Source organism: Muntiacus reevesi, chromosome 1 (assembly GCF_963930625.1).
Source record: "Muntiacus reevesi chromosome 1, mMunRee1.1, whole genome shotgun sequence".
NCBI classification, from domain to species: domain Eukaryota; kingdom Metazoa; phylum Chordata; class Mammalia; order Artiodactyla; family Cervidae; genus Muntiacus; species Muntiacus reevesi.
In genome coordinates, this window is record NC_089249.1 from 161,532,021 (window position 1) to 161,556,299 (window position 24,279).

The 24,279-nt window shown below is 45.3% G+C and overlaps 3 protein-coding genes and 1 pseudogene across 3 annotated transcripts in view; 1 reads left to right on the forward strand and 3 right to left on the reverse strand.

Moving 5' to 3' along the window:
- Nucleotides 1-924, reverse strand: part of CFAP57 (cilia and flagella associated protein 57) — a 65,111-nt gene extending 64,187 nt beyond the window's left edge. Inside the window, exon 1 of the mRNA XM_065911616.1 lies at nt 768-924. Coding sequence (XP_065767688.1) covers nt 768-924 — 157 coding nt within the window. The remainder of the gene's footprint in view (nt 1-767) is intronic.
- A 389-nt stretch (nt 925-1,313) lies between these two features.
- On the forward strand, nt 1,314-8,018 carry EBNA1BP2 (EBNA1 binding protein 2). The gene is made up of 9 exons (XM_065929628.1): nt 1,314-1,556; nt 1,640-1,723; nt 1,925-2,094; nt 2,688-2,811; nt 4,379-4,468; nt 5,408-5,483; nt 5,708-5,801; nt 7,543-7,705; nt 7,843-8,018. Exons 1-9 carry the CDS (start codon nt 1,491-1,493, stop codon nt 7,891-7,893), a joined length of 918 nt encoding a protein of 305 aa, XP_065785700.1. The 5' UTR covers nt 1,314-1,490; the 3' UTR covers nt 7,894-8,018.
- A 6,675-nt stretch (nt 8,019-14,693) lies between these two features.
- On the reverse strand, nt 14,694-22,638 carry CFAP144 (cilia and flagella associated protein 144). Its single transcript, XM_065929644.1, has 4 exons — nt 22,506-22,638; nt 19,470-19,529; nt 15,532-15,635; nt 14,694-14,804 (listed from the first exon to the last, which is right to left on the reverse strand). Exons 1-4 carry the CDS (start codon nt 22,636-22,638, stop codon nt 14,694-14,696), a joined length of 408 nt encoding a protein of 135 aa, XP_065785716.1.
- LOC136153221 (high mobility group protein B3 pseudogene) lies at nt 18,168-18,870 on the reverse strand (annotated as a pseudogene).
- Nucleotides 22,639-24,279: the final 1,641 nt, after the last annotated feature.

Here is a 24,279-nt window from a genome sequence, read left to right on the forward strand (position 1 = left end):
TCTTACATAAGGCCACACAGTTAAATATGTGGTAAAACTATACAGAGAAATAAGGGAATAATTACAGGATGGCGTGAGAGTGGGCACATGTGAGATGAATGATGTCAGGGAGAAACACAGGAACTGGTACTGTATTATTTGCTCTCCTTTTGGTAGATTTGCAGATTTTCATTTTACTATAGTTTTTTAAATACTACAAATATGTAGTATACAGTCTCTTGTATGCATGTCACAATAAAACAGGTTGAGTGCAGAAAACAGTGGAAAAGAGTGTCTAAGATGTGGAAATCATATATATCATTTGCAGGACCAATGTGAACAAAACCAAATGTTACAGTACACAAATGGTTATTTCTGACCTGGGGTAAAATCTCCAGTGGCTTCATCATAAATGGATTCAAAAGGTCTGTAATGAAAGTGGTGTACTCTAGAAAACTGTAAAGAGAAGTAAAAAAGCAGCCTTGGTGATGACAAAGAGAGTGATAATGAAGATGCATGAAACTCTTCAAAAGAATTTTTTTCCATTAGATCACAGTGAAAATAAGTACCTTTAAATTAACATGATTTTACATGTGACTTTAAGTATGTATGATTCATTAATCTATACATTAAAATAAGGCAAGTAGACATGTATTTCTTCTACATTTATAAAACTATATGTATAGTCAAGTTGGACAAAAAAGTTTTCTTTCAATCGTCCTATTGGGATTACGGTGTTATATTTGGTTCACATGGTTACCTAGGTGTCAGATTGGAAACAGTTTTACCTGGAATGAATTTTTGCCATTTCTGATCCACATTGTACTTCACACAGTGATTTCCTGAAGGAAATATAATGATCTGTTCATCGAAGAAGAAGACATTGTTGGACACGTGGGATCGAAGACCAAAAACATGCAGCGACTGAGCTACCACAGTGGACATGGTCCGGGTAGTTCCGCTAAAGATGCAACGCAGCTGGTGAGCAAGGAGAAACGCGAAACCCCGCCCACCCTGCCGCACCCTCCCCGCGACACGCCCGTGGGTCCGCCCCCGAACTGCTCCTCCGCCCCCTCCCCTTAGCAAACTCGCCCGGTGCCCCAGACCCAGCTCCTGCGTCTGCTCGTTCTTTTCGCCCTCGCGGCTTCCTGCTCCTCTGGACGACCCCCAGAGATCTCTCCCACCTGTAAGCTTCTGCTCTCTGGATCACCAGACCACGCGTGTGTCCAGGGTACTGCCCCTACGAATCCGAAGCAACCGGCACTCCCCGACGCCGGAGCGGTTCCTATAGCAACGGCAAGCCGGAAGTCTGTCAGCACCCGGAAGCGGAAGTCTTTTGCTCAGAGAGCTCAGGAGCAGCTGTTTGCTCCGGTGCGGTTCGAGTCCACGTGGGTCCGCGGCAGGAGGGCAGGGGGCTGCAAACCCGCCGCGGCGAGGGGCGCCCTTTTCCAGGCGCGGGCGTCTCGGGCTACTCCGCTTCCTTCGGTGGGTGTGGACTCGCGCGTGGTGAGATGGACACCCCCCCGCTCTCAGGTTCGGACTCCGATTCTGATGACTCTCTTGTCACCGACAGAGAGGTAGGTATCATCCGAGTTCGCGGGGCTGCGCGAGGGAGAGGGCTCCTCACTCTCCCGTTCTCACCGCGGAACGTGCCTTGTAGTTGCAGGATGCGTTTTCCCGAGGGCTTCTAAAGCCAGGCCTCAACGTGGTGCTAGAGGGGCCGAAGAAGGCCGTGAATGACGTGGTGAGTTCGGGGGCCCGGTCGGAGGATGCTAGACTTGGGAGGCGCGCGAGGCACTGTTGTGCTCCAGAGACTGCGTTCTAGTTCCAGGAAAGACATCCTGCGCATTGCCAAGAGGGTCAACTACCTGTCGGGGTCTTGGAGGTTGGCACTTCGTTTGTTGGCCTGTTACCTTTCTGTGAGCTTGGTGTCTGAATTTCCTAGAATGGCCTGAAGCAGTGTTTGGCTGAATTCAAGCGGGATCTGGAATGGGTTGAAAGGCTTGATGTTACCCTGGGTCCGGTACCAGAAATCAGTGGACCTCAGTCAACATCTCAGAACCAGGATCCGAAAGCTGTTGATCCAGAAGATGACTTTAAGCGTGAGATGAACTTGTATGTATGTTTTCTAGTGTGTGAAAGGTTGTGGGTCCCTGTGCTAGAGAGTGGGGAAGAGGATCGAGGCCGTGAGCTTGTGTTCCTCCGAGGTGTCCTAAGCCTGGGAGTAGGGAGGAAAGCTTCTTTGGACTAAAGAGTAGGAGATGCTCCGTGGTTGAGAGAAAAACCCCGTGGTCCAGCAGTCACAATTTAAAGTCCAGTTTATTTTCAAATATTAAGTTTTAAAGTTTTTTGTGCAGTTGATTATGAAAACAAAAAGTTTCTTATGCGGGATCCTTTTATGGACTTTTTTTTTTAGTGACTAAATAAGAATGTGTAACTGGCGTTTGTAAGTTAGTGAGCACTTCTAAAGTGGTCATTTTATTAAACTACTAATTCATTTTAAGCAATACTCCCCACCCCTTTTAAAAGATTTCTCCTAATGAGTTAATGAGGTTTCATTACCATTTTTGTGTGTGTGTGTGTGTGTTCTTGCTGGTGGAGGTCAGGTGTTGTGGGCTCTTAGACCTTGGCTACCTTATGAGAGGCAGTGAGAAGGATGTAAGGCCTCTCTGCCTTAGCTCATTTCACGCTTCGTCCTTCATCCTCAGCTACCGTCAAGCCCAGGCGGCAGTGCTTACGGTACTGCCCCGCCTCCATCAGCTCAAAGTGCCTACCAAGCGGCCTGCGGATTACTTTGCAGAGATGGCCAAGTCTGATCAGCAGATGCAGAAGGTAAGAAATGGAAAAGGTTTTCTGTGGAAGGCTGAGGCTTTGTACTTAAGTCTATACAGCTGGCTTGTCTCCCTTAATGTTCAAACAAACAAAGGCATAAGCACATTAATAGGGAGCCAGCTGTCAGAGGACAATTATTATCTCAGTTGTCTATGTCAGATTCATGCTAATCAACACCAGTTGGACAAATGTAAGGTTGACTTTTTCCTAGTATGAGCAGTTAAGGGAGGAAGATAATGTAAGAAGTGTGGTCACTAGGGTAAAGATGATCTTTATGCATCTCCTAGCTGGCATGGTTGTGGCATGGTGTGTGGAAAAGACAACAGTTCTTTCTTGCCATTGCTGGGGCAGCATTATAACTTGCAGACAGTTAACTTTCTCTGAGCCTCAGTTTTTCTCTGCTGTAAAATGAAGGATTAATATATGGCTCAGATTTGGCATAATTTACAGTTAGCTAAGTTAAGGCTAGTTAAGGCTATGGTTTTTTCAGTAGTCATGTATGGATGTGAGAGTTGGGCTATAAAGAAAGCTGAGCACCGAATTGATGCTTTTGAACTGTGGTGTTGGAGAAGACTCTTGTGAGTCCCTTGGACTGCAAGGGGATCCAACCAATCCATCCTAAAGGAGATCAGTCCTGAGTATTCATTGGAAAGACTGATGCTGAAGCTGAAACTCCAATACTTTGCCCACTGGATGTGAAGAGCTGACTCATTGGAAAAGACCCTGATGCTGGGAAAGATAGAAGGCAGGAGGAGAAGGGGATGACAGAGGATGAGATGGCTGGATGACATCACCGACTCAATGGACATGAGTTTGAGTAAACTCCGGGAGTTGGTGATGGACAGGGAAGCCTGGTATGCTGCAGTCCATGGGTTTGCAAAGAGTCGGACATGAATGAGTGACTGAACTGGACAGTTATGTAGAATTTGGTCCTTATTCAACTTTGGGAGGCAGAGAATTACCAACGTCTAATCTAAGATATATTTAAATAGTTCCCTTGGAATCTCAAGCTGGATTTTCTTGTCTCAGTGGTATTCAAGAAAGCTAATCTAGAGATGAACCCAGACCCATTTCTGCACATTCAAAGTCATAACTGTTCATTCTTTAACTGAAATGTGTATGTTTAATGCAAATAGCTAGATACCTGATATCAGTTTGAGTTTTTATAGTGCAGATGGTCTACTGGAGAAGGAGGCTAAAGCTGTATACTGCTTTCACCACAGTCTGCAGATGGTATGGATGGAGAGAAGTTAGTCTTTTCTCCTGATTCAGTGGCAAGCAAGCTGTTTTGTTTAACAGAGCAAACAGCACACTGGGAATAAGAAGGTCGCCTTGATGTTGTGGTTCCAAGGGTAAGACTTTTGGTGTCTTGGATAAAGGTGTTAGCCTTTGGGCCTTATTATCCTTGTGTGTGAAACACAGGGCTTGGAGTGGATGATTCCCAAGTTTCCTTTGAGCTCCACAGTGTGCAGAACTCCAGAGTGTGTCTGCTCCCTACTGCAGTGCACCCTAAGCAGCTTCCACGCCATTTTCAATTAACATAAGCTGACAACATTTTGTCTTTTAGATTCGACAGAAACTACAGGCTAAGCAGGCCGCCATGGAGAAGTCGGAAAAAGCTAAGCAGCTGCGAGCACTTAGAAAATATGGAAAGAAGGTGGGAAGGACAATGGACAGGGCTGGGATGGGGCCGAGGGTGTTTGTCCGTAGATTGCCTAGTCTGAGTTGGTTCTGTGCCTGGTGTGTGTTCCTTTGTGTGTTTACTCCCTCATAGCAGCATGGGCTGCTCGTGTCCACAAACACAATCCCTCCTGGACACCTGTGAGTCACCAGAAGTAGTATGGTCACTACAAGCGAGTCAGGCACTTCTCTGGGCTGTACTTTGCACACCTGTACAGTGAAGAGCTGGGTCCAGATCAGTGGATTCCAAACCTGACCTCCCAGCACAGTCCAATGGGGGATAATTTTGTTTGACCAGGGAACATTTGGCAATGTCTGGGGGCATTTTTGGTTGTCACACCTTGGTGGGGAGTGTGCAGTTGGTGCTTGTGGGTGGAGAGCAGGGAGACTTCTAAACATCCTGCAATGCAGAGGACAGGCCATGTTCCCCTTGACAAAGAATGATCCTGTCCAAACTGTCATAGTGTTGGGATAGAGAAACCCTGCCTTAGAGTTTAAGCATCTCTTTTTATCCTTAAAGGTTTTTTTTGTTTGTTTTGGGGGAGATGGTTTTCTCTGTTGATATTTTCATGCCTAGCAACAGTGGTTCAGGTATTTAATCTGCCTAATATAATTAGGGAGAGAATTGGATGTTGACATAAACATGATTTGTGCAGTTTTGTAGCAGGTTGTGTCATGGGTAAGAATACAGACTTCCTGGGTGTGAATCTCAGCTCCACACTTGCTGTGTGACTTAGGCAAATTATAGCGTCTCTCTGTGCTTCGTTTTGGGGTCATAAGAATTGCTGCTCCAGTGGGTTGTTGGGATGAGAAATTGAGAACATACTTAGAGCCTTCACGTGGTTGTGGCACACAGTCAGTGCTCAGTGGTGGTCACAGCCTTGAGTGGGTGTAACAGTCCTCTGTCCACATCCAGGTGCAAACAGAGGTTCTTCAGAAGCGGCAGAAGGAGAAATCACACATGATGAGTGCCATTAAGAAATATCAGAAAGGTGAGTGTATTCTCTCATAAGGCTGCAGGGGAGCAGGGGTACCTGCTGATTCTATCAAACACATCTGAAGGCTTGATTGATTTGGAACTATTGGACCTAACGTTTGACAATGGTGTGCAGAGCAAGATGTGCCCTTAATACCAATTCCATAAGTAACATCCTTCTTTTGAAGTTGAATCTTTTTTTAAAACACTATGGTGTTGATCAAAGTACTTCACTCCTAGGTTTCTCTGATAAACTGGACTTCCTTGAGGGAGATCAGAAGCCTGTTGCACGCAGCACAAAAGAAGGAGCCAAAGGCCAGCAAATGAGGAAGGGGTGAGTGCTGCATTCTGTTTTGGTGGTGGTGCATGCAAGGCCACAGTTCATGGTGTGTCCTCATTGCAAGGAGTGCGGCTGGCTGTGCCTATGGCCCGACCTATGGGCCGTGTGATGGGCCCACTCAGCCACATCAGTCTTTGAAGGTTCAAGTGAGGTGATTTCAGTAAATATGCAGTAGAAGTTGATTCCTCATGTGTGAGGGTTGTGTGCAGACCTAGGGTTCTGATCTGGGTTCTGTCTCTCATTAGGAGGGTAGCTTTGAGCAAGTTACTTCACCTTCCTAAATGTTAATTTCCTCATTTGTGAAAATGAAAAAAAAATTGTAAGTACCTCTTAATATTAGAAAGAATAAAAGTGATAATGTTGGATATTATTATTGGTTCTTTTAATTCACCTTTATGCATTCCTGGACACCCATCCTGAGGAGAATGATCATATCTATATAATATAGTCCATGCTGTGATAGAGGCATTGAGGGAGAAGTATGGAAGCCCATTTTAGAAATAGGTGCCATGGTCTGGGGATGGCTTCCTGGAGAAGGGTTCACCAGAGCTTAGTCTGAAAGACCAGTAGGAATTAACCAGGAGAGCAGGAGAGACATGGGTTTGGGGAAGAAGGAAGAACATGAATGAGCAGAAGTGTAGAGGTGAGAACAGCAGGTTGGTGTGTGAGGAACAGCCAGCATTTGGTGTCATGGGGGTTACAGCATGAGGCAAGGAGTGGTGAGGTGTAGCTGGGAGGACCTGGGCTGAGTGCAGGGCAGTGCTGTGAGGAGCCTGGGCTATTTCCAGCAGTCAGTGGGGAGGTGCTCATGAACTTTACTGAAAATGGTGAGCAGGTCATTTTCATGTTTTCAGTATTACAGTGGTACTTGTGTAAGTGAGGGAGGCAGGGAAATTGATCAGGGGACCATTACAAAAGTCCAGAGAACAAGGATAGTGACCTGAAAGTGGTAATAGGGGTAGAGAAGAGAAAATTGGTTGAAGAAATACTCAAGAGGTCAAATTAGCAGGACTCAGTAATTGAGCTGGGTGCAGAGAATGAAAAAAGGAATTATAATCCACCCTAGGTTCATCGTGTGGGCAGCTGAGTATATGGTAGGACCACCAACCTCAAGTTAGGCTGTAGATACAGAAGGTGAAACCAGTCTAGGAGGGAGGTGACTATGACTTAGGATATGGTGAATTGAGATTCCTGTGGGACGATCAGTTTTAACATGTATTACACTCAAACGTTAACCGCATTTAATATCCTTGAGAGGACTAGGAACAACTGAGGGTGATTTAATAAGATTTAGTTTAAAAATGGGGCTTCCCAGATGGCTCAAACGGTAAAGAATCTACCTGAAATGCAGAAGACCTGGGTTTGATTCCTGAGTGCAGAAGATCCCTTGGAGAAGGGAATGGCAATCCACTCCAGTATTCTTGCCTGGAGAATTCCACGGACAGAGGAGCCTGGTGGGCTATAGTCCATGGGCTCTGAAGATAAATGGTGAGCCATATGATAGATCTTTTCCTGATTCTTGCTTTGTTTTCCTGCTTTGGTGGTTAAGGCTGTAGGTAGATGATCTTGTCTGGGGAGTTTATAGAGTAGAAATACTGGGTCAAGGATGAGATTTTGGGTATAGTAGTATCTATGGGCTTCGTTTACAGATAGGAAACTGAGGGTATGGTTGAATTGTAGCATTTGTCAGGATTTGCAGTGTTGAGGGTAACCTATAAGACTGCTTTTTTTCCAGGCCCAATGCCAAGCGACGCTATAAAAACCAGAAGTTTGGTTATGGCGGGAAGAAGAAAGGCTCCAAGTGGAACACTCGTGAGAGCTATGATGATGTATCCAGCTTCCGGGCCAAGACAGCTCATGGCAGGGGCCTCAAGAGGCCTGGAAAGAAAGGATCAAATGTGAGTATGGAGTGAGGGGGCTGGAGCAGCCTCCACTCCCACCCCTCCCATCTCCCTCCCATTCTTTCCTTGTGTCCAGACCCTGGGGCAGAAGGCCAACTGCTGGGTGAACACACGTGATCTTTCCTTTTCTGCAGAAAAGACCTGGAAAACGGACAAGAGAGAAAATGAAGAGCAGAAGACACTAAACAAGCTGCATCTTTGTATACAAACACCAAGAAAAAGAGATGGAGACTTGGGATTTCACAAGGCAGTTGGATCCCTTCTGTTAGCTTCTTTTTGTAAAAATTCTTTTAATAAACTTAAAGAAAAATTTTCAGAGAAATATATATTCTTGGTTAAAAACTCAGGACTAAAAGATTTAGAAGTTACTTTTACATATTAAATAATATTGCCATTTATTGATAATAAATAAACGAGCCCTGTGGAGATTAAAAGCATGGCCTCTGGGGCCAAGCTGCCAGGTTTGGCACCTGGCTCTGCTGTGTACTTGCTGTTTGACCTGGGCAAGTTGATTTTTCTGTGCTCTGTCATCTCTATATAGACATGATAATAGAATCTACCAAAGAGGGTTCCTGTCAGCAGTGAGTTAATATGTGCAAAATGCTTAGCACACTCCTGCTATCTAATGAAGAGTACATACCTTTGTGGGATTATTTTGCTGAGTGGGATGGCTCTCCATAATGTCTGGTGAGCCACGGTGGTGTGTATGTATTTGAAGTTTTCCAGTGCCGGCTTGGAGCTGTGTGCAGGTTGAAGGTTGTGAGCAGGCCATGTTTCGTGTTGGGATTTTCTCTGTCTTGAAAGGTAGGAGGGGAAGACAGCTTCCCACCCTGCCTCCTGCCCCTGCTGCCTCCATTCCAGTTTAGAAATTTTGAGGCTACAAGTATCTGAGAACTCTAGATGCTTAAGCAGAAAAAACAACTCAGTTTTGCGTGGTTTTCTTGTAGCATCATTGGTACCTAAAAGATCTCCCTGGTTTCGTATGATACTGTTTCTAGAACAAAGAGAATGAATTCAGTTTTTGTAAACTAATTTCAATGAACAAAAATCTAAGCACATAGGTCATATTCTCAGAAGACCACAGTGTTTTACTCCAACATATTTTGACAATTTGTACAGTAGTAGTGAATAGGGTAACGAATAGTAATTCCAGTTAGGAGCCTTAGCGTAAGAAACTTTGAATTATGTGTGGAACATAGGGGAGTTTTAAGGTTGACAGAGTTTACACTAGTAGGGACAAAAGTAAATGACTGATCTGAGTACTTCTGAAGGGTTTGGATAATGTACCTTCTTTTCTTTTTTTTTCTTTTTATAGCAAATGGAATCACTTAAATTCAGAGATATACTTTATAGAGTTTATTTATATCACTTTACCATTCCAGCTCTTAAAGTATAATCAGGCTACATTCAGTATTTGCTCTCACATTGCTTTAAAGTATATTTCCATACATTGAAGGATGGGTAGGATGTTAGTAGTTGCCATGGCCGAGTCCAGGCTGTTCTTGCTTTGTACCAACATGCATGGACTTCAGCTGTCAGGGTGCCGTATCAATAGCAGTTCCTGGACAACACTGTTCACCTTTCAGTTACCAAAGTATTGTTAACCAAGTAACTGTGGAAAGTAAAGATTTTGCTGCTGGCTCCTCAGTCCATAAAACCACTGCGTAAAAGATACATAATGGTTAGTGACCCCAAATTGCTTCTTTCAAAGCCTGTGGGTGATTGGTCACTGGACGCATTACTCAGTTCACGCACAGGTGGCAAAGAGTGCAGTTGTGTTGCCTCCTCATCTTCAGCAATAAAGCCAAATGGCATTTTACAAAAGTAAGTGACTGAAGGAGGGAATTGACCAAAGAAATGGAAAGTGATAAAGTTGGAAGTAAAATTGAGTAGGATGCAAATAGAGTTGTGGGAGGAATATGCTGCGAGGGAATGGAGACATGGCTGCGGATCTGGGACTATAAAGAGATGCAGCTGGAGAGCTGAGTGTGAACTTAAACAGAGTGAGGAAAGTGGTGGACAGGATGATGCTGTCCCAGAGGAAGTCATACTGACAGGAACCTTCACACTAAAGGGGCTCTTGGAGGCATTTTGTGACATTGAAAGTACAAATGATGCAATGTTAAAAGCGAATCTGATAGGGATAGAGTAGGATAATTAGTTTAGAAATCCCACTAAAAGATTAAAAATAGGTAATTTTGAGGGAGTTTGGGAGATTTGTAAGTTAATGACCACTCAAGAAAATCCAGTGATCCAGCAACAGTCTGTCCTTTATTGTGCCCATCTTTGCATGAAATGCAATAAAGGACAGAAATGGTATGGACCTAACAGAAGCAGAAGATACTAAGAAGAGGTGGGAAAAATACACAGAAGAACTGTACAAAAAAGATCTTCATGACCATGAATGTGTGATCACTCACCTAGAGCCAGACATACTGGAATGCCTTAGTCAAGTGGGCCTTATGAAGCATCACTAAGAACAAAGCTAGTGGAGGTGATGGAATTCCAGTTGAGCTATTTCAAACTCTAAAAGATGATGCTGTGAAAGTGCTGCACTCAGTATGCCAGCAAATTTGAAAAACTCAGCAGTGGCCACAGGACTGGAAAAGGTCAGTTTCATTGCAATCCCAAAGAAGGGCAATGCCAAAGAATGTTCAAACTTGTGCTTATTTCACATGCTAACAAGCAAATGCTCAAAATTCTCCAAGCCAGCCTTCAACAGTACATGAACTGTGAACTTTCAGATGTTCAAGCTGGATTTAGAAAAGGCAGAGGAACCAGAGATCAAATTGCCAGCACCCGTTGGAACATCGAAAAAGCAAGAGAGTTCCATAAAAACATCTACTTCTGCTTAATTGATTATGCCAAAGCCTTTGACTGTGTAGATCACAACAAACTGTGAAAAATTCTTCAAAGAGATGGGAATACCAGAACACCTTACCTGCCTCCTGAGAAATCTGTATGCAGGTCAAGAAGCAACAGTTATAACTAGGCGTGGAACAACAGACTGGTTCCAAATAGGGAAAGGAGTATGTCAAGGCTGTATATTATCACCTGCTTATTTAACTTATGCATAGTATATCATACGAAATGCTGGGCTGGATGAAGCACAAGATGAAATCGAGACTGCTGGGAGAAATATCAATAACCTAAAATATGCAGATGACACCACCCTTATGGCAGAAAGTGAAGAGGAATTAAGAGCCTCTTGATGAAAGTGAAAGAGGGGAGTGAAAAAGTTGGCTTAAAGCTCAACGTTCAGGAAACTAAGATCATGGCATCTGGTCTCATCAGTTCAGTTCAGTTCAGTCGCTCAGTCATGTCCAACTCTTTGCGACCCCATGAATCGCAGCACGCCAGGCCTCCCTATCCATCACCAACTCCCGGAGTTCACTCAAACTCATGCCCATCGAGTCGGTGATGCCATCCAGCCATCTCGTCCTCTGTCGTCCCCCTCTCCTGCCCCGAGTCCCTCCCAGCATCAGGGTCTTTTCCAGTGAGTCAACTCTTCACATGAGGTGGCCGAAGTACTGGAGTTTCAGCTTCAACATCAGTCCTTCCAATGAACACCCAGGACTGATCTCCCTTAGGATGGACTGGTTGGATGTCCTTGTAGTCCAAGGGACTCTCAAGAGTCTTCTCTAACACCACAGTTCAAAAGCATCAATTTTTCAGTGCTCAGCTTTCTTCACAGTCCAACTCTCACATCCACACATGACCACTGGAAAAACCATAGCCTTGACTGGATTGGACCTTTGTTGGCAAAGTAATGTCTCTGCTTTTTAATATGCTATCAAGGTTGGTCATTACTTTCCTTCCAAGGAGTAAGCGCCTTTTAATTTCATGGCTGCAGTCACCATCTGCAGTGATTTTGGAGCCCAAAAAAATAAAGTCTGACACTGTTTCCACTGTCTCCCCATCTATTTCCCATGAGGTGATGGGACCAGATGCCATGATCTTAGTTTTCTGAACGTTGAGCTTTAAGCCAACTTTTTCACTCTCCTCTTTCAGTTTCATCAAGAGGCTTTTTAGTTCCTCTTCACTTTCTGCCATAAGGGTGGTGTCATCTGCATATCTGAGGTTATTGATATTTCTCCCGGCAATCTTGATTCCAGCTTGTGCTTCTTCCAGCCCAGTGTTTCTCATGATGTACTCTGCATAGAAGTTAAATAAGCAGGGTGACAATATACAGCCTTGACGTACTTCTTTTCCTAGTTGGAACCAGTCTGTTGTTCCATGTCCAGTTCTAACTGCTGCTTCCTGACCTGCATACAGGTTTCTCAAGAGGCAGGTCAGGTGGTCTGGTATTCCCATTTCTTTCAGAATTTTCCACAGTTTATTGTGATCCACACAGTCGAAGGCTTTTGCGTAGTCAATAAAGTAGAAATAGATGTTTTCCTGGAACTCCCTTGCTTTTTCGATGATCCAGTGGATGTTGGCAATTTGATCTCTGGTTCCTCTGCCTTTTCTAAAACCAGCTGGAACATCTGGAAGTTCTTGGTTCACGTATTGCTGAAGCCTGTCTTGGAGAATTTTGAGCATTACGTTACTAGCGTGTGAGATGAGTGCAATTGTGCGGTAGTTTGAGCATCCTTTGGCATTGCCTCTCTTAGGGATTGGAATGAAAACTGACTTTTTCCAGTCCTGTGGCCACTGCTGAGTTTTCCAAATTTGCTGGCATATTGAGTGCAGCACTTTCACAGCATCATCTTTCATCTGGTCCCATCACTTCATGGCAAATAGAAGAGGAAACAATGGAAACAGTGACTTTATTTTCTCGGGCTCCAGAATCACTGCAGATGGTGATTGCAGCCATGAAATTAAGAGACGCTTGCTCCTTTGAAAAAAAGCTATGACCAACCTAGACAGCATATTAAAAAACAGAGACATTACTTTGCCAGCAAAGGTCCATCTAGTCAAAGCTCTGGTTTTTCCAGTAGTCATGTATGGATGTGAGAGTTGGACTGTAAAGAAAGCTGAGCGCCGGAGAATTAATGATTTTGAACTGTGTTGTTGAAGAAGACTCTTGAGAGTCCCTTGGACTGCAAGGAGATCAAACCAGTCAATTCTAAAGGAAATCAACCCTGAATATTCATTGGAAGGGCTGATGCTGAAGCTGAATCTCCAATCTTTTGGCCACCTGATGCAAAGAACTGACTCATTGGAAAAGACCCTGATGCTGGGAAAGATTGAAGGCGGGAGAAGGGGGTAACAGAGGATGACATGGTTGGATGGCATCAGCAACTCGTTGGACATGAGTTTGAGCAAGCTTTGGGAGGTGGTGATGAACAGGGAAGCCTGGCATGCTGCAGTCTATGGGGTCGTAGAGTCGGACACGACTGAGTGACTGAACGGAACTGAGCAATAATCTACACTACTTTGAAGGAAGACCAGGTGCATCCAAGTTCCAGGCACACTCAAGCCACAAGTCCTGATAATTAAATCACTGCTCCTTCTCCCCACCAGTGCCTTAATGTGTACCTACCTGGAAGCTCTCTAAACCCTGCAGTCTAGGGACTTTATGGAGATTTCACCATGTGGGCATTATTGATGAAATCATGGGCTATCAGTGATTAATTTAATTTTGAGCTCCTCCTCCCCAGAGTTTGGGTGGTGGGGCTGGAAGTTTTAAGTTTCTAACCAAAGTTTGGTCTTCCTGGGGAGCAGCCCACTATCCTGAAACTATCAAGAAGATGCCAAGACTCACCTCATTAGAACAGAAGACCCTCCTACCACCCCTATCACTTAAATTATAAAGGATTTAGGAGTTCTGTGTCAGGAACCATGACAAAGACCAAATCTCTTTCTATGATATCACGGGTCACCCCCTGGTCCTTGACCATGGATTCCTTACAGCGGATGCACTGTAACAGTCATGAGATACGGGCACACTTCTAGATCCCCATGTAGTCACTAATAATTGATCTGGCCCATCACTGTATGAAAATGTCCGTCAGGGTGAGGCCACTCAGGATTGCAGCTTCCATTCAGTCTTGGCAATTTCAAAAAGCAGGAGTGACCTCAGCAGTATGTGGCTTCACTCTTCAAGGCATAAGTCAGGAACAGCTAGATAGAAGATACACAGAGAGCAAGGTATTGGGCAGGTGTCGGGGGAGAGGTGAGGTGTGGTGCATGGAATGTCCATGCCTTCCTTGGGTGAGTGACTCTCCCAGCACCTCTGTGTGTTCAGCTGTCTGGATGGTCCCGGGTTCTTTCTTTCCAGAACCTTCAAATGGTACCATGTGGGGGTCTTTGGGGGTCAGTTCTTTAGAGCTGGCTCATTTTCCCAAAAAGGAGCCCTCTAGCTTCAAACCCAGGGTAAAAATGCAGCCTGGTGGGTGAGGGGTTCATCCCTCCTTTCACAGATGTTCATTGATTGTTTTCAGGCTCACACCTACTTCTAGCCCACGTCTTACTGTCTCTGAGCCCTGGCCTTTGCCCATTCTTCCAAGAGTAAACCTCCAGCATGGGAGCAGTTAGGCCTCTGGTGCTGGGGTGTGCGATGGGACTCCCAGCAGACTCCCTCCCTCCTTCAGTTCCCTGCCTCACACCCATTCTGTCCAGAATCTGACCCCTCTCCAGAGTTCTGGGGGGACAGGACTCTGTGCTCAGAGGTGTCCCACTCAGCTCGCATTTTGTGGTTCCCTCCCCCCTCTTCCACCAGCTTTCCATTTTCTAAGCATTGGCTTCAGTTTTCTCGGTTGCTAATGTTTCTCATTTATCTTTTAAAAAATCAATTTATTATCCTTTATCGGGGTCTAGAAGGCAGAGGAGATATTGTATACACTTAGTTTGCCATCTTTAATTGGAATTCTCTCCCTGGCTTATAAGATTAAGGAGGTGGACTGGTGAACTTGGGCAAAAGGGAGAAATGTGAGACTCTGGACACAGAAACAGTCAGACCAAGGCTTAAAAGTGTCTTTATTTACCTGGGCAGCACACACTTCAGGCATTAATGACAAGGATTGCCAGTGCTGAGGGAATACTACTTGTGGCGATCGTCTTCTCCCAAGCTCCACATTTTAGCCTTGTACAGAGTGATGTCATTGTAGACCCTGAAGTGGTTCAGCCTGCGGTCATCACGTTGCGGGTTGACCTAGAGAGGAGGCGGCAGATGTCAGAAAGAAGCCTGTGGGGAAGTGGGAAGACCTTGTCTTGTAGGGACCTGGACTTGACTCAGGTCCCAATCTCCTGATATGTGGCCCCTGATGCTTTTTCTTGCTAAACCCTGTTTGTGAAATGAAGACAACATAATCAAAATTGAAAGACAAGTGTGACAGGAAGTTCTTCAAGTTCAAGTCTATTCAAAATCCTGTGTCTTTCTTAGGAACAGAAGCCCTGTATCATTTAGGGAGATCATATGCTAAAGACTGCATTTCCCAGGCTCCTTGCACTTAGTGGTGCTTTTCCAATCAATGACAAAAACATGTTAATAGCATTCACATTTTCCAGAGAAGGGGACAGAATTTAGAGATGTAGGTGACATGCCCGAGACCACTCTACTAACACCTGGGAGAGCAAACTCAGGCCATCTGTCATCAGCACGCTTTGTCTAATCCACACTTAGCAGTATTCACTTCATACCAGGTACTGTGTTCTAAGCACTGTCTCATCTAATCCTCAGAACAGTTTTATGAGAGACATGCTGGATTATCTCCATTGTACTAGGAGGAAGCTTAGTCACAAAAGAGCTTGGTCACTTCCCAGGGTCACACAGCTAGTACGTGGTAGCCAGAGTTCAAGTCCAGGCAGCTGGCTCCATACTGCTTCCTTAAACATCGCTGGATTACCCCTGACCTTCCAAGTAAAGGAGACCCACTTACCAAAGGCTCAGAATCCCATCCGATCTCTTGACCTTCAGTCTGTGTCTCTGGGTATTTCTTTCTTGGTCCCTGGGCAGCGTGGTGGATAAGATTTAGAAACCTGGCTGGGAGATGAGGCAGGGGTTACAAAGAAGTCAGGTTTGGGGACCAACGAGAGATGCTGTGCCCTTGACTCTGGCACATCCTCCTGACAGGCAGCGCACCAGCCTCAGAGGCTTGCCTAGACTTCAAGACACAGGCCTCTGGTTCTTCCACCCATCTCCCAATAAACATCTGTTGAGAACAAACTCTGTGCCAGGCACTGTTTGGGCCCTGGAGGCAGAGCAGAGTGAGATAGACATGGTTCCTGGTCTCCTGGTAATGTAGACTGGGTGAGGGGTCAGGGGACACAATATACAAGTATAAAAACAAACCCGACATGTACTCATTGCTGTGTTTAAAGTGGATAACCAGCAAGGACCTACTGTATAGCACAGGGAACTCTGCTCAATGTCAGATGACAGCCTAGATGGGAGGGGAGTTTGGGGGATAATGGATACATGTATGTGTATGGCTGAGTTGCTCTGCTGTGCTCCTGAAGCTACATTATTAATTGGTTATACTCCAATATAAAATGGAAAGTTAAAAAGAAAAAGAAAATCTATACAGAGGCAGGCAGTGATGCACACTCTGAAGAAGGGAGTAGGCCAGCGGGCAGGGGAAGACAGGGCACACTACTTAGGATGACTCGGGGAGGCCTCTCTGCATGCTTTGCCAGTGCTAGCCCTGAGAGAGGCGGAGGAGGAGCACATCACAGGCAGCAAGAACGAAGGCCCTGGGGCATGAGCAAGTTTGGGCAATGAAGCTGCAGAAGAGACAGTGAGGCGCTGGACTATAAGAAGTGAGGCCAGATCCTTCTGGATTGAAATCTGCATGGCTGTCAACACCAGGTATGTTTCTAACTCTACACCTTAAGGACTGAATAGATTTCATTTTCAATCTACCCTATCCAGTCTCAGTTTGAGGGAGGTAGTCTGACAAGGGGAAGAAGCTGGCTTGTAGTCAGACATTCATGGCCCTTCTATTACTAGCTTGACAGGTGGTTTAACGTCTCTGGGCCTCACTTTGTTCATCTGCAAAATGGGAGGAAGATATCTACCTCAGCAAGATGTCCGAGAATGGAATTAAAAAGTAAAGGACTTGGCACTGGACTGAGCTTATCCTGAATACAAGGAGGCTGGTAATGAACTCCTTACCACCTGTTATTTTCCTTATTGCTGCAAGTCCCCAGCCACTATCATTTGCTCTAGCCAGGCTGGTGTCCCCACTACAGACGGCAATCTCACTTTCTATTCTCTATTAGTCTATTTACTTGTCTGTCTCCACGATGCTATGAAATCCTCACTCCTCCTGCCCACCCTCACTTCCCGCCCTGTCTCCTACATAAATCACACATCCTTCCTCTATCACACTCCACCCTAAGAAGGTAGAGGGGAAGGAGGAAAGCTTGTCAGAAGAGTTAGGCTTCCTATCAAGTCTCTTCTTCCCTCATTCTTAAATGTGGCCCCACTTACCCGTATTACCACAGCCATGCCAAACTACTCACAGCTCTTAGGCCATGCTGGTGTCTCATTTCTGTGCTTTTCCGTGTAACCAGAATGTCCTTCCACATTCCTCTACACCTAACATACTCCACCTCACCTTCTCCAGGAGGACTTCCCAGAACTTCACTGTCTGTGGTGGGCACCTATTTCCTATGCTGCTGCCATCCCAATCTTGCTGTGTTTACCTGGGTATTTACATGTCTATCTCTTTGCCTATGGTATGAGATTCCCAGCCCCATTCTAGTGACTATCACAGGGTAATAATGAAAATAATATTAATAACATGTCCCGATCACCATGTACCAGACACCGTTTTTTTTTTAATGTAATACTGTTTAATTAACTTCAAAAACATTTCAGCATTCTAAACATACAAAAAAAGAACGTTGCAGATCTGTTTAGTATAGAAGGTTCTTGAACTTTCACTGGTGCTGTGGCTCTTGGCTTTGCTGACAATGAAGAGTTCTATGGTTTGTTAAAAAAAAAAAAGTTTAAAACTACTGCACTTCAACTAAAAAGGATCCAAAACACTTCTCATGCCAGCTGCCCCCTGCCCCTCTTTCCACAGCTAGAATGGCAACAGGATGCTATGACACTATATAAAAACAAGACAACCTGAAGCTAAATGGATGCCCACCGCAGTGTTCACAGGTCCAGCCCCACAGTGCATGCCCTCAGCTACGGCCCCTCCAGAAGGCATCGCCCCCACAGCCTCCACACCAAGCAAGGAGCATCAAGAGTGTGCCTCGGTTTCTTTGTTCTTTTTGCAAACCATAGATATGTACAGTTGAAAACTCGGGATTTCTAGCCAATGACCATAGAATTAACACACCATCTTACAGATTTTTTAAAAAAGTGCCAGAAACATCTTTAAGCCTTGTCACACCAACAGCAAAGTGCACAGAATGAGGAGAACACAAGAGCCTTTTCGTTTTAAAAACGTTTGGAAATATGTACAACGTTGATACAGTTTCCGGGTGCTCCAGACACCCATGGCCACTTCCTGTAAACCACTGACAATGCTCTAGAGCACTTGGAGAGACTACGACATGATCATGATCCAACTGGGTAATTAAACCTAATGAGGGCAACAGACACGTCTTGGAGAAGAGGTGTGTCAATCACGGCACTCCCTACTCTAAGGTATTCACAAGGAGACAGATCAATAGTTTTTTTTAATTTATCCTCCTCCTCCTTTTCCTTCTCCTCTTTGTCTTCCTCTTCCATCTTTTTCCGGGCAACTTTATCAGGACCTTTGGCGCCATCAGACTTCCATTTAGACATAGTCTGCGACATCCTTCTCATACTTCTTCAGCTCTACTGCCTTGTTGATGTATGGCTGCTTCTCCCTGTCACTTAAGTTATTCCACATCTCGCCTAGCTTTCTTGCCACATCTCCAATAGAGATGCCAGGGTTTATAGACTTGATCTTGGGGCAGAATTCAGAGCAGAATAGGAAAAATCCAGATGGTGGTCTCTTGGAGGCATTAAGGTCCCTCCTCTTCTTGCCTCCCTTAGCTGATCCATAATTCTTCATTTACCGATGGTGCGCTTTATCTGCCTTTGCCATTTCATTGAATTTAGACTTCTGTTTCCTGGACACAGTCTTCCACCTCTCAGAGCATTTCTTGGAAAATTCAGCAAAATTGTCAGGGACCTCTGAGTTTTTCTTCTTATGTTCCTCTCTGCACATCTGCACAAAGAAGGCATAAGCAGTCATCTTGCCCTTTGATTTCTTAGGATCACCTTTAGCCATCTTGGCTGTATGGTTTGCTAGTCTGGGCAGCGCAGGGCCCCAGATACTGTTTTAAACACTTGCAATGCATTGTTTAATTCTCACACCTCTAAGAGATAGGTTCAGAAATGTTAAAAAAAAACTTGCCCAAAGTCACACAGTTAATGAATGGCCGAACCAAGCGACTTCACTTTCACTTTTCACTTTCACGCATTGGAGAAGGAAATGGCAACCCACTCCAGTGTTCTTGCCTGGAGAATCCCAGGGATGGGGGAGCCTGGTGAGCTGCCGTCTATGGGGTCGCGCAGAGTCGGACACAACTGAAGCGACTTAGCAGCAGCAGCAGCAGTAGAGCTCCAGAACCTGTGCTTGTTATCAGCTAAGTATTGGATGGATGAACAAATGCAATGTCAGGGCCATGAGAAACATGTTTTTTGGCTTGACAGTTAATAAACTGGCAGTTTTGAAAATGTTGGTTTCTCGTAATTGTTGTCAGTATGAGTTCAACTTTCAGATGATCAGAGGACTGAGACCTGCCCTAAGGAACCACTACCCTGAGAGTATCCCAGCCAGCTGCCCTCTGTCTCTGTCTCAACGTCATTCTCAAATCCTGGACTTACCATCTGCAGGTTCTTCCAGGTTATCATGCCAAGACATGGGCTTTCTGGCGATTGTGTGAACTAGAGAAAAACAGCATCATAGGTTCAAGTTAAAAAAATTTCTCCCCGGCCTTTTTCCCTTTCTTCCTCCCTATGCTGGACACCCATTTAGCATTTTTTGAGTGTCTGTCCAGTGTTAGATATTATGCTGGGTGCTAGGGTGTAGGATCTTCAAGGACCTTACAATCTGAGAGGCACTGTCCTGATGATGGCCACCAGCCATGTGTGGTGACTTGAATTTGAGTAGTTTAAATTTAAAACAATTGAAAGTCAGTCCCACAGCCACGTTTCAAGTGGTCAACAGCCACATATGGCTACTGGCTGCCATTCAGGGCAGCACAGAGAACATTTTCATTATCTCGGAATGTTCTCTTGGACAGACTGGTCTGTAGAGATGCAGATGTATCAGGCAGCCAGAGATAGTGATATATACCCTGGAGGCCATGTGGTACCAGGTAGAGGATCCACAGACATCTATTCAGCTCATAATTACTGATGCAGTGGAGGTAGGGCTGCAAATAAGACAGAAGGTCCCTGTTCTCCCTGAGCTTTCTCTCTAGTTGTGGTGACATTCAAAAAAACAGGTATATAATATCTGGCAAATATAAGTAAGATGCACAGCCACATAAAGTACATTAGATGGATAAACCCATGCTGATGGTGGGGCACAGTATGGGTCATATGTCTCTAAAGACAGACAGGAGAGCAGAGTCCTGAATAAATTTGCTGAGTGAGATACACGGGGAAGATCCAAGAGTGAGCTTGGTGAGTTAGAGAAATATCGAGAAGCAGAGTAATTCTGGTGGAAGGAGCTATGTAGATGGTAGTAAGTGAGCAGAGGCCAGAAGGAGCCAGTGGTCTCCATGTGTTTATCCCTATCTCCTACCAGTAAAAAAATAAACACTTCCACATGTGTATGTTGATATAGTCTCTATGCACTCTTGTCATATATTAACAAAATATTTCTTTCTTTATACATAAGTATAATCACAGGTACAGATTCTAATATTTCCTCACTTAATCCCAATGGATCATATTAATCATGTGCCCAACAATTGTGAGCTGAGAGACCAAGCATTTTTCCAAGGAAGACTGGATACTGCTGGAAGGGATTATGAAAATTGTTGAAATGGGCCAAGTTTAAACAGAATTGGCTGTTAAGTGGTTTTCTTGAAATTAGTAGTTGGGGGCTCCAGAGGAAAACCAGGTAGTCATAAGCAAAATGAAGATATACATTTTCTGTGCTCTCAACCCCCACCCCCAACCCCCAAAGTTTAAGTATGTGAGGAGGTGGTTATGCTTAAGTAAATGACTGTCCTAATTATTTCACTGTGGAGGTGGTTATGCTTAAGTAAATGACTGTCCTAATTATTTCACTGTGTAAATGTATATTTAAATGTCACATGGTATACCTTAACTATATGCATTTTAAAATAATGACAATCCATTTCTTCTACACAGCTGGGCTGCAGTGGACTACAGTTAATCAGGTCTAGGACTGGGGGGTCTTTTCCAATGGGAAAAAAAGATTTCTCCCATTGGAAAAGACCCTGATGTTGTGAAAGATTGAAGGCAGGAAAAGGGGATGACAGAGGATAAGATGGTTGGATGGCATCCCTGACTCCACAGACATGAGTTTGAGCAAGCTCCGGTAGATGGTGAAGGACAGGAAAGCCTGGCGTGCTACAGTCCGTGGGGTCGCAAAGAGTTGGACATGACTGAGTGACGAACAACAAGGGCTGGAGGAGAATTCAGAAAGAAGAGAAAGTGAAGAGGTGGGGAATAGCATGGTGATTTAGGAAATCCACGCATTCAGATATGGTGGGACAGAAAAGCCTGTGGCCACCGCAGAATAGACACTAAAATGTTTATTAAAGCAACAGCAGGGTGCAGGTACAGGGGAGTTGGGATGAAGCTGGGTGAGTAGCAGAACCAGATCCACAGGGGCCTTACATTCTGATCAGGGTAAACCTCAGCTCAGAAGCTGTGGGGCCTCTGAGGGTTTTACAGAGGGACTGGATGATTGAATCCCCTTTAGCACGGCTCTCGCCAGAGCCATAGTGTAGGGGAGGGTTGGAGGGTTGGGGCTGGAGGGAGAGAGTTAGGAGAGCATCAAATCAATGCAGGCAGGAGTGAGAGGGGCCCTGCTGAGGCTTCAGAGGCCAGATAGAGGGCCGGGCTAAGTGAAGATTGGCAGTCTTGCGTGATGGCGTCTCCCACTGAGGCAGGAATGTGGGAACTGTCCTGTGAGAGAAACGCTAACGAAGAAACAGTACGGTGCCTACTCAGCTGTGTGGAGTGAGAGAGAGAGAGAGACTGAGGATGACTCCCAGGCTTCTAACTCAGGAGAGAGATGGCTGCGGTGCCTTGTGCTCAAAACAAGATCTTCTGGAGCAGCCACAGGTGGGAGAGGGGTGCGGGATGAACCAGGGGAAGGGAGCTGGGACGTGGTTGTGGACGTGGGTCTGGGTCTCCATGTGAGACTCAGTGCCCTTTAGAGGGAGCTGATGTTACAGGACCAGATGAAACTGGCCCAGGAATGTGCAAAGTGAGAAGAGTTGGGTGGGGCCATTTAATCAGGGGGCACGCTGGGCCTTGAGTCTGCGCCCCATGAATTTTCTGAAGGTCTTCAGACAATATAAGAAGGTGGAAAGAAATCCTTTAACTTATTAACAACAAACCAAAACACATTGAAACGAAACACAAAACCCTGCAAAATATTGCAAAAGCAAATTTATAAAGAACCTTTCAAATTTGTTACAATAAAATATTATTTAATCAGGATGTGGATGCATTTTAGTACATCTGTTTGATGTGATGGGGAATGAGACCCCTCCCCAACCCCAAAGTCAGAGTTCTGAAATGCTGAGAATAAGGGTGAGGTCAGAGGAGGCGCCTCCTACTGGGCTCCACCCCGCACCCCCTGCCCCGCACCCCTGTCGGCTCCTTCCCGCGGGGCGCCCTCATTCCCTTCCTCCATCCGGTAGCGACCCTCACCCTTGCGGAGTGGATTCACGTGGTACTGCGTGTAGAGTTTCTGGGTTCGTAGCTCTTTGAGGTACAGTTCCCGCAGGATCTGGTTCTGGTGGACCTCATCTGTGATCGCTTTCTCCTTCTGGTGTCCAGCCATGGCCTTGGCTCTGCTGTGTCCAGTCAGTAGAGCGCCTCCTCACCTCTCCCCTAGACGCTGACCAGGTGCCAGGCCAAAGGCTGTCTCCAGGCAACAGAGTCCGAAGCCGTCTCCAGGCAACCGGTCCTCGCCTACCCTCCTCCCTCAGACCTCGCTCCTGCTCGCCCATCCCCTACCCCCAAATCTTAGAACGCGCATTGCGCCCTCTTTAGGCACTCAACCCACCTAGGACATATCTAGCTTGGTTACAGAACCGCTACCTGACACTTCCAGAAAACAGACTCGCCGTGAAGTGATCAGTCAATCCTAGAGGAAATCAGTCCTGAATATTAATTGGAAGGACTGATTCTGAAGCTGAAACTCCAATCCTTTGGCCACCTGATGGAGGAACTGACTCACTGGAAAAAACCTGGATCCTGGGAAAGACTGAAGGCAGGAGCAGAAGGGGATGACAGAGGATGAGATGGCTGGATGGCATCACTGACCCAATGGACCTGAGTTTGAGGAGGCTCCTGGAGTTGATGATATACAGGGAAGCCTGGCGTGCTGCAGTCCCTGGGGTTGCAAACAGTTGGACACAAATGAGCGACTGAACTGACTGATGAATGACAGAGTGAAGAGGTAATGGGCTTAGGATTCAGCCTCACCTTGACTAGTCATTTCCTAAAAACTATTTTGGAAGGAGTAAGAAACCTCTCTACATCAAAGCACATGCCCAAAATTGAGACCCTCTGTGTTGGAGAAGGAAATGGCAACCCACTCCAGTGTTCTTGTCTGGAGAATCCCAGGGACAGAGGAGCCTGGTGAGCTGCCTTCTGTGGGGTCGCACAGAGTCGGACACGACTGAAGCGACTTAGCAGCAGCAGCAGCATGTTTATTTCAGAAACATGGAGAGGTTTCCCATGCTTAAAGACATTCCTCCCCATATCACCCATTTGATAAATAATATAGACAGGATAACCCTTTCTTAACCCTAAAAGTAACTTAGGAACTTTACAGTTTATTTATTTAAATTTTTAAGGTTGTGGTAAAATACACATAGAATTTGCCATCTGAACCACTTTTAAGTATTGCAGTTCAGTACCGTGAGGTATAATCACACTGTGTGAAACTCATCTCCAGAAAGATTTTATATCCATTAAACAACTCCCCATTGCCTCCTCCCCTTAGCCCTTGGCAGCCACCATTTTACTTTTTCTGTGAATTTTACTCCTCTAGATGCCTTATTTAATACAGTTTATATTAAAAAAAAAAAAAAAACTAAAAGTAACCCTAGCATAAAGAAAGGAGCTACCCTGGTTTTAGTAAGCACCTAGACGCTGAGTCCAGAGCCTGTGGTCTTCCCCTCTATGTACACTCCATCTGTCCACCCATCCATTCCTCCATCCAGAATAGTGTGTTCCCAGTGAGTTCAGGTTTGGAGACACAGTGCTGAGCATGACTGATGGGTAGACATGTGTGCAGTTTCCTGAACCCAGCAAACAACATCATGATCCTTGCTTTAGCTCCTGCTGCTCCATCTCCTTGGCCTGGAAGGCTCTTTCCCAGGTTGTCTGTCTGGGGAACAATCATCTAATGTTTATAATGAGCTCACATGTAATCTTCTTTCAAAAACCTTTCTGGACTGTATAGCCCCTAGTC